Source organism: Sceloporus occidentalis, unplaced genomic scaffold (assembly GCF_023333645.1).
Source record: "Sceloporus occidentalis isolate IW3139 unplaced genomic scaffold, rSceOcc1.0.p SCAF_7, whole genome shotgun sequence".
Classification (NCBI taxonomy): Eukaryota; Metazoa; Chordata; class Lepidosauria; order Squamata; family Phrynosomatidae; genus Sceloporus; species Sceloporus occidentalis.
Window position 1 is genome coordinate 59,023,133 of NW_028316987.1, and position 10,350 is coordinate 59,033,482.

General features: G+C 39.6%; 1 protein-coding gene and 1 long non-coding RNA gene across 2 annotated transcripts; one reads left to right on the forward strand and one right to left on the reverse strand.

Moving 5' to 3' along the window:
* On the reverse strand, nt 1-4,520 carry LOC149309812 (uncharacterized). Its single transcript, XR_016281851.1, has 3 exons — nt 4,278-4,520; nt 1,380-1,435; nt 1-554 (listed from the first exon to the last, which is right to left on the reverse strand). It is a non-coding gene; the product is annotated as an uncharacterized LOC149309812 (long non-coding RNA).
* A 550-nt stretch (nt 4,521-5,070) lies between these two features.
* On the forward strand, nt 5,071-9,542 carry TOMM7 (translocase of outer mitochondrial membrane 7). Its single transcript, XM_089533093.1, has 3 exons — nt 5,071-5,207; nt 8,556-8,604; nt 9,319-9,542. Exons 1-3 carry the CDS (start codon nt 5,105-5,107, stop codon nt 9,332-9,334), a joined length of 168 nt encoding a protein of 55 aa, XP_089389219.1. The 5' UTR covers nt 5,071-5,104; the 3' UTR covers nt 9,335-9,542.
* The last annotated feature ends 808 nt before the right edge of the window (nt 9,543-10,350 follow it).

Sequence of the window (10,350 nt, forward strand, 5' to 3'; positions counted from 1 at the left end):
ATTTTCTTTAGTCTTTTACACATTATTATGGAAATAAAACACATAGTGTTACGTCAGCTATTCAGGATGCTTTTTCATTTAGAAAGACTATCTGAAGTTACAGTTTTCTCTGTCTTATTTGGATACTGTTAGAACAAATGCTATTCACAGAAGTGAAGTATCCTAAGTAAACTTTATTGTTTTGGATGAAAAATAAAAACCAGAAAGCAATAAACTAATTTAGCTATAATGCATTATTACTTTGCATTAAACAATACATCAAAGTATCTGTTTCAGTATCTATAAAATATTGACCCATTTACCATAAAGGGTTCCCATTAAAAGCCAACTGTAGTCAAGACAAGTCTGAAACAATGTACTTTCCCCTTATTTTATCACTCACATCTCATGTCATCTTGCTTCTCTGTAGTCTAAGTAATGTAATCTATTTAAATGTCCTTTTGACCTTACCATTTAAACATTTTTAGAAGAACATGAAATCATAGTTGTAAATATTTTTTGCTCTTAATGTATGTTCTTGTTAGGAAATGCTTGTCCTCAGTTATCCATACAGCCTGTTGAACGACAAAAGAACAACATAAATGAAATCGAGCAGACAATATTTATACTTTTTACTATAGCGTATGTTTGTAACACAAAATAAAATAGTGCAAAACTAAACAGCTTATGTGTCCCTGTGTTGGTGTAATCATTAAAGTACGCAGAGCTCTATGTAGGCCGATATTATTTTAGGTCCACTTCCCTTCCAGCATCGTTCACTCAGTTCCTACATTTTGAAAATAACAATTGACACCCCCAGGTCTTTAAACAAGTTAATATTTGCTGAAGATACTTGTGAAAGGCCACTGAGAGTACCACTCCAATACATGCAATTTTGTCCCGATTAAAGGAGTTTTAACACTTTTGTACTCAGCTAAAGCTCATCAGGATGATGGGGTGGAGATAGGCAAATCCATTTGGAACTGTGCCCTACTGAATGTAGCAAATGATTTTGCTATGCCATACATTTTCAGTTAAGGCTACCTGGCAATTGGTATAAAAGTTCTGATAAAATCCTGCAAATACACCACTATTATTTGGGCCAATTTTAGGGGCCTATACAACTTGATTATTAATTTGAATGGAAGACAATGACACAATTAATTTTCTTAGAAGGGCAAGTTTCTGTAGATCTAGTAAAGAAAACTGAACTACTGCAGAAGCAGGTTCTGCTGTTCTGGCCTCAGAAAATCCTTTAAACCATCATATCTGTGTCTAGCACTCTACAGAGATATCTGTAATCAGTTAAAGAGTTTTCATCTTTGGCCAGAAACTCCACAGTAACACAAACTTAAAGTATTTAGTAATGGATACATTAAAAATAGACAAGCACAAGGTACCTTTGCCTGAAGTATAACATGATGATGACATAAAACTGCACCCTGTATTACAGAATCTATAGGAAGAAACAGGAAGTCTAAGATTACCATTTCTAATAAAATTCAGTGGTGTACTTTTGTGCAAGATAGTAAACTTTCATGTAAAATCTCATTCTTTGATATTTCAGAAGTTTAGTTAAGTTGGTATTTTCTTAAAAGTTCTTGTTTCAACCCCAATGTTATGCAAGAACAACTACATTAATAATATAATAAAACAACATGACAATTGTGTCTCCTTACTGAACTAAATTATAGCTTATTTTAAACCTCATTTTATACTAGTTCACTTCCCCACTTGTTACAGCAGGATTTGCAAAGCCTTGTGAGAATTAAAGGTGTTAGTACCAAAACTGGAAGCCAACATAAAAGGCTATATTGCTTTTTGTAACTTCCAAAAACAAGAACTGTTGCTATTAAACAGTAAAAAACTAGAAATCTCTGCACATGCATTAGTATGGAACATGTCAAGTTAACACTGCCTTCACCCAACTCCTCTGCGTATCAAGATTTGTTGCTGTGTGCCTTCAAGCTATTTCCGACTTATGGCAACTCTAAGGCAACCCTATATTGGTTTTTTCTTGGCAAGATCTGTTCAAAGGAGATTTGCCATTGTCATCCCCAGAGGCTGACAACATGTGAATTGCCCATGGTCATCCATGTGGGTTTCAGACTGAGCTGAGAATTGAAGCCTGGTCCCCAGAGTTGTAGTCTAACACTCAAACCACTACACCAAGTAAAACTACTACACAGTAAATGATAGCTTTCCCTAGAGTTAAATGTTATTTTCCCAGCATAGCAGTTTTTAATCTTTCTTGCTTGTAATTTCCTTGTTCTTAGTAGATCATACATTTTCTTATGCTATAGCTGTCATGTGGGAGGCCCTTTGAAAGGTTTCCAAATTAACCCAGCTCTAGACTGCACTATGTTGAATGTATGAAGGGAGGAATAAGTACTGCTAGCTTTCAGATCCAGTTTTGCTGGGTTTGTGGATTCTAATATAGACAATAGATTGTAAGTCTGAAGGCAGGGAACTGTCTATTTAATAATTTGTAAGTCATTTTGAGAGCATTTCTGAAGAGCGGGGTATAAATATAATAAATAAATAAATAGTTTAGAGCTGTTTCAGCCTCTCCAAAATACTCAGCTGACACTCAGCAAGGCAGAAAGTGGCTTATCAAGTAACAATGAGGCACACAAGCTTTTAAATGCAGTATCTGAAAGGACATACTGTTAAGAAACATAGTGGTGAGACAGCTTGTGCTTGTTGTTCTTAATTGCCATCAAGTCAACTTCAACTTGAATGAAAGCCCTCTTAAGAAATCCTGTTATCAAAAACTCTGCTCAGGTCTTGCAAATTCAGGGCTGTGGCCTTTTCAACTGAGTATATCTATCTGTTATGCATCTTCCTACTGCATTATTCTTTGCCAAGCATCATGGTCTTTTCTAATGAGATATGACTTCTCATATGTCTAAAATGTAACTGTCTCAGCTTAGTCATCTTGGCTTCTAGGGAGAATTCAGGTTTGATTTGCTCTAGGATCCATATATTTGTATTTTTGGCCATCTGTGGTATACACAGAACTTTCCTTCAGCATCATATTCCAAATGAGTTGATTATCTTCCTGCCACCTTTTATACTGTCTAGTTTTCACAACCACACACAGAAATCAGAAATATACTGTCATGGAGAACCCTGACTTTAGTAGTCAATTATATATCTTTGCACTTATTAGATTGTAAGCCTGAAGACAGGGAACCGTCTAATTAAGATAATAATTGTAAGCTGGTCTGAGAGCCTTTAGGGCTGAACGGCGGGGGAGAAATACAGCAAATACATACAATACACTTGAGGATCATGTCTAGTGCTCTCCTAGCTGCTTTTCCAGTTCCTAGGCTTCTTCTTGATTTCTTAACCGAAGTCTCCATTTTGAATAATGATTGAGACAAGGCATAGGAAATCTTTGACTACCTCAATGTCTTCACTGTCAACGTTAAAGTTATGCAAATCAGCTGTGGTTATTATCATTTTTTTAATGTTCAGCTGTAATTTTGGCTTTGCACTTTCTTCCTTGACTTTCTGTAACAGCCATTTCAAGCCTTTGCTATTTTTCGCTATTAGTATGCTGTCATCTGCATCTCTTAAAATGTTGAAAGTCCATCCTCCAATTCTCACATCGATTTCAACTTTATATATGATATGTTCAGTATACAATTTAAATAGATAGGGTTTTAAAATGTAGCCGCGTCTGACTCCCTCCCCAATATGAATCCATTTTGTTTCTCTGCCTTCTTTCCTGATGGCAGCCTCTTGTCCTGAGTACAAGTTACACAGCAGGATGATCAAACGTTGTGGCAAACCCATTTCTTCAAACGTACAGTTTCTCATTACAATAGTGTCTTCCTCTGCTGGAGGTCTAGCATCTCCACTCTTGGTTTAAATTTCCCTTTGACCTCTCAGTTCTTGTGAAAGAGGTCTTTTGTTCTAATTTTTTGTTGTCTTCTATTTCTATGCATTGCTTGTTAGAATAGTTATTTGTCCCTGAGCCAAACAGTGGTGTTGAGGGTCCTAACACTGTTTTTATCCCCTTTTAGTTTTGCTTCTTGTCTGTCCTTAAGTGCTTGAAGAGTTTCATCTACACACTCTTTTCTTCCTTGAGATAGCGCCACATCTAACATCTCCTTGCAAAAGAGAAGACAAGAAGCGTTGGGGTGAATATGAATGAGTGAACATTGAAACATATGGGGCAAAACCTTCCTGTTCTGAATATAAGGCTGGACCTTTTTTCTGATGAGAAAGATCTTGGGGCTTTCTATCTCAATAAGCATGGATGGAAGAGAAAATAAAAGTGAACACATTGCCATGGCTTCTCATAAATCTATGCAGCAGTCACACCTGGAGCATCCATTTAGCTTCCTTTGTGCAGAAAGTCAACAAACTGAGTTTGAAAAACCAAAAAACCAAAACCAAACCAAGACAACTAGAATTAAACAGAAGCATTTAGGAAGTAGACTGATGTCTATGAAAGCTCATGCTGCCCATTATTTCTTTCTTTCAGTGAGTCTCAAAGGTGCTACCAGATCCCTCTACATTATTATTATTATTATTATTATTATTATATCTATATTATTATCATTATATCCAACTGCATCTGAGGAAGTAGACTGAAGCCTAGGAAAGCTCTGGCTGCCAACTTCTTCCTTTCGGTTAGATTAAAAGGTGCTACAAGATCCCTCTATATTATTATTATCATTATTATCATTATAATCATAATTTATATATCTATATCTATATCTATATATAATTATTATATAAATTATATAACTGCATCCGATGAAGTACAAGATATATATATATATATATATACACACACACACAATAACAATAATAATATGGATATATATATATATATTAACCATTTAATTATTAGTATTGCTATTATTATTATTTTATATCCCGCCTTTAAAGCATTTTAAAGGGAAGCAGGCGAAGGCTAAAGGCAGGTGTCTGAGGAGAAGCGGGGTCCCCTGGAGGAGCATCACTTACTTCGGGAGGAGGAGGAGGAGAGCAGCCCAAAGACAGGCGCCGCTTTCAGTTGAAGCCCCGCCCGGCAGGGGCCAAGTTCCCGCATGCGCAGTAGCTTCGGGCCTCCTCCTCCTGAGTCGCCGCCGCCGCCGCCGCCGCCGCCATGCCGAAGCTGAGCAAAGAGGCCAAGCAGCGCCTGCAGCACCTCTTCAAGGGAGGCCAGTTCGCCATCCGGTGGGGCTTCATCCCGGTCGTCCTCTATCTAGGTCAGTACCCAGCGGGGTCTACAGCAGTGGTCCCCCCCAAAATTGTGCCCTTTAAGGGATTTTGGACTCCAGCTCCCAGAGTCCCGCGTCTTTGACCAACACAGCTGAGGCTTCTGGGAGTTGAAGTCCAACGTCTCTTAAAGGGCGCAGTTTGGGGGCCACTGTCAGTGCTCTTTAAGGGATTTTTTTGGACTCCAGCTCCCAGGATCCCACGCCATTGGCCGACGTGGCTGAGGCTTCTGGGAGTTGAAGTCCAACGTCTCTTAAAGGGTGCAGTTTGGGGACCGCTGGTCTAGAGAGCCGGCGTGGAGGAATGGTTTGAGCGTTGGGACTAAGACTCTTTGAGACTAGGGTTCGAATCCTGGTTGAGCCAGGGAAGCTCACTGAGTAACTTTGGGCAATTAGCCTCAGGGGAAGAAGGCCATGGCACCCCCCTTCTGAAGACACATGGAACTGGACTAGAGCCTGGAGGGGGGAGTGCGACCACCTCTACTGTCCGTTAGCAGCCGTTGGTGTTGTCACTGCGCACGCGCGTGGTGTTTGGAGGGGGCGGGGCTTCAGCAGCGCGCGCGCGCCAGAGGCATTCGATAAAATGGTTCTGTGGAGCGGCGCGTGGCGGGTCACGTGGCCGTTTCCCGGGCGCCTCGTGCCGTTTGGCGTGGAAGCCCCTCCCACTTTTGACCGTCAATCAATGGTTTCCTCATGCCTTGATTTCATGAAGGCTCTTAGTTGACTTGTGAGGAAATTGATACCCTGGAAGTATTCAGTGCTCTGTGACCCTGCCTTTCTGTCTTGGGCCTTTTAAAGGAGGGCGGTAGATAATAATAATAATAATTATTATTATTATTATTATTACTTCGACTCTGCCTCTCCTATAAGATCGAGGCGGCTTACAATAATAAGAATCATGCAATACCATACAATACAATAAGTCCCATTTCCCCCTCTCCCCCTTTAAAACAACCCAACCATAATTCCAGCATGACAGCAGCTACAATAAAAGTGCAATTAAAACAGTCAGAGACAGGAAACAGAACATAATTAATCAATTAAATAAATAAAACTTATTTTTATCCCGCTTTTCTGCTGCAGGGCCATCGAAGCGGCTTACCTGCTAAAACAGCACCGATATACAGTACACAATACATACACATACAGTACATATGCACAGTACACAATACATATCTTGGGGTAGTCGCTAAAACAGGCCTTACCAATCCCATGCCGGTGGGAGCGACCGAGTCAGTTGAACACCCCAAAAGACAAACAAATGGCCCTAGAAGAGACCCAACCTGGAAGCCAAGATGACCAGACTGAGGCTGTTGTACTTGGCCACATTATGAGAAGGTTCCTATATTCTTCGATCTATCCTAAGTCTCAGTGACTTGAGAAGATCGTGTGTAACGTGAGGCGTTTCTTGACAACAGGCAACTCTTGGAAGCCCTTGTTGCATTCTTCTGCAAATTCCACTTGTTGGCTGTTTGACACAGAGTTTCTCAACCAGGATCCCCTAGAAGTCGTAGGTGTTCTGTGAGAGATTGTGATTGCAGGGGAAAACATGTTTTGAGTTGCAGACATAGCAATATTTATGCAGGGATGGATGCCACATGATCTGAAAATTATTTCAAGGGTTCCTCCAGGGTAAAAAGGTTGAGAAAGGCTAGGCAAGAGAGAGAAATGAAAAGCCTAGGGGCTGGTTTTGTTTTCAAGAAAAGCCATCTCATTGACTTAATTTTGAGATAGCTATGTTGCCTGAGATGTTCCACCAATGAAAATGCAGCAGTAGCATTGACCAGCCATGTGTTATTATTCAGATGCGATAGTGCCTCACTTTCCTTCCTACTCAGTCACAGCTGCAGCTTAGTCATATGTATATTTAGAGGGTTTCCTGGAGCTTTCTCTCAGATAACTGCCACCTTGCTTCAAGTAACATCCAAAAAATCAATTATTGATGTGTGCCTTCAAGTCATTTCTGACTTATGGCATCCTTAAGGCAGACCTGTTACAGGGTTTTCTTGGCAAGATTTGTTCAAGGGGATTTTCCTTTGCCTTCCTCTGAGACTGAGAGGCCGTGACTTTCTCAAGATCACCCAGTGGATTTACGTGGCTGAGAACCCTGGTCTCCAGAGTCATAGGTCCAGTGTTCAAACCACTAAACTGTACTACGCTGGCTGGTATTTAGATAGTAATAATTAGCAGAAGTCTCCAAATGCCAGACGTGAGAATCTTGTCCTTCCATCCTTTATCCTCTTGACATGACACATCCTACTTTTTACCTTTTTATCTACCTAAAAACAACAACTACAAAAACAACAACAGAGTCAACAAGATTTAAAAAACTAGATTATTTGAGGTATGTTCCTTCCCAAGGGTGCATCTTTTGGCCTGCAGAAAGGAGAAAGACAGATTCTTAAAAGTGTTTGTAATGCTTCTGTAGGTCTAAATACTGCAAAGGCAGCAGATCATCTGATCTTGGAAGCTAAGCAGGGTCATCCTTGGTTAGTAATTGGATGGGAGACTGCCAGCTAATTCCTGGTGCTGTAGGCAATATTTCAGGAGAAGGAACTAGCAAAATCAACTCTGGTTAAATGCTGGTGCTGTAGCCACAACGCTGTAAGTTTGATCCTAGAGGAGGGCTCCAAGGTCCACTCAGCTTTCCATCCTTTCATAGGCTGATAAAATGAATACCCAGCTGATTGGAAGCAATTGGCTTTCACATTGTAAACTGTTTAGGGAGTGCTAATTCATTGATAAGTGGTATAGAAATGTACTTGCTACTGATGTTGCTATACACTGAATATGGCTAATTTAGCTGGACAATAATATGTGTTTTACCTTTCTATGCTCTGTATTTTATAGAAATCTGGAATTTCAAGTGCATATATTGTTGTAATATAAGATGAACATGATTAAAATTGCTTTCCAGATAAGTACAATTTTCTGTTTTGAGTAGTAGAAGGCTTACTGGTGGTACTTAGAAGTGATCAGGTTTCCTGAAAGTGAAGGCAGAATGTCAAAAGGTTCTTTATTGGGGTTCCCCCAGTCTTCCTAAATTTTTTGATCACTCTCCTTCTGTCCCTCTAAATTTTCATGTGACTAAAGTGTTTAATTGTTCTCTCTGTGTCTGACTACCTCTTGGAGTTTCATTTTGAACAAGAGAAGCATAACTTGAGGGGGTCTTAACTGTGTTATTATGCAGTCCTGTAAAGTGCTAGGGATTTTTGCTGGGTGATGTATGCATTAATGCTATCTGTAAGAAACTCTTCTATTGTGTAAAAGAAATAATATTTTCCTTCTATAATTAAGATATTCATCATCATTTTCCTGATATTGTATTGTTATAACCAGGTTTTAAGAGAGGTGCAGATCCTGGAATGCCTGAGCCAACCCTTTTGAGGTATGTGTTCCAATTGTTAATGCTACTTCAAAAATAATACATGCTGAAGGAAGGAATGGACAACATGATTTTGTTACTAGCTTGGAGGTGATAATTTGAGTTTTAGATTATATTCTTCAAGTCTGGGAAATCTGATTACTTGGGAGTAAGTTTCTTTGAACTAACAGAGACTTGTGTCTGAGGAGACAGTTGTGAGATTGTACGGTTCCAACATACTACAAGACTTAAATTACAGTGTTATAGTTCTAGTAGTCCTCTTAAAGTGCAGGACATACAGTGGGCCTGTCCTATTTGTGGGCCTCAGATCTGTAGATTTAACCCATTGCATTGCATATGTGTGTATGTATATGTGTCTGTGTGTGTGATACATTTTTTTGGAAAAAATATTTGAGTTTATGTTTTGTCACACGCCTGTGTATGCTTGAGACATGCCTGTGCATATATTGTAAAAGTATATTTGTTTCTTATATCAACCTTTTATCAAACATGAAGTCATATTCTGCATGTTAAATGCACACTAGGTCTTAATTCCTGGAAAGTGTGTATTGGGTTTGTAGTTTAAGACAGATGAAAGCCCAAATTGCTGTGTAATTCCATGATGATTATATTGTGCTCTAATGTTTTTGAAAAACCCGTATTGTTGCTTCTGAGATGTAGTTAATTAATGGTCCTCTTCTTTTCTCTGTCTCTTTTGCTAACCACTTTTTCTCTTAGTCTGCTTTGGGGCTGAAAGATTGAGATTGAACCAAAATGTTTTGGAAGCAGCTGTAGAAGATGTGTCTATTCCAGAGGCTGGAAAGGAGACTTTTTGTGACACTATGCTACTGGCCAGTTGCTTCGTGACTATATAGAATGTACTTAACAACACAGTGGAATCTTTGTCAATCTAATTTATTTGTTATATTAACTTTTCTTTGAATAAATTTTTTAGTCTGAAATCTTTGACTGAATATGAGGGCATTATTTTTTCCAGGTAATGAAATGATATCTCTTGTCATAGGTTTCTAGACTGAGGGATTTGATTACATGAGCCTAACCTTTGTAATTATTGGAGTTTGGGCTGTTCTAATTTCATTTTAGATATGGGTTTGGCAAAGTCACACCTTCGAAAACTCCAGAAAAAAAGCCATTTTGTGATTAATGTTCCTACCTTCTTCAACATCGTCTAACTCAGTGATTCTCAAACTGGTCCTCCAGGCGTTTTGGCCTTCAGTTCCCAAAAGCTCCAGTCAGTTTGGCCAACATTTGGGAATTCTGGTAACCAAAGTCCAAAACATCTCGAAGGCCAAAGTTTGGGGACCACTGCTCTAACCATTATTAAATCATTGCTACATTGAATCACTTTTAGTTAGCTTAATCAGATATATTGAACAGAACACAATCTCAATACTGGATAAGTACTGGTATCTAATCACATAAATAGGCTGTTGATCAACACACGTTTTGAATGATGACCTCTATATTAAAGGGTCTAGGGCTATGGTGGTGAACCTATGGCACACACACCCTCTCTGGCACGTGAAGCCATTTATGAAGGCATGCAGAGATGGGAGGGCAGGGGAAAAAGGTGGAACAGGCATGCACCTGTTCCTCCTCTTCCCCTTCCCTTTCGGGCCCTCAGCTGCCTTCCCAGAGACAGCTAAAGGTACGGGAAGGTGGGGGAAGAAGAGGAACAGGCATCTCTGGGAAAGTCCCAACCCAGAAATCCCACTCCCAGAAGGCGGGAGTCTTATCCCCCCAGAAGTC

Coding starts and splice junctions, on each gene's coding strand:
- TOMM7 (XM_089533093.1), top strand. CDS start 5,105: ATGCCGAAGCTGAGCAAAGAGGCCAAGCAGCGCCTGCAGCACCTCTTC. Junction 5,208..8,555: donor CCCGGTCGTCCTCTATCTAG/GTCAGTACCCAG, acceptor TGTTATAACCAG/GTTTTAAGAGAGGTGCAGAT.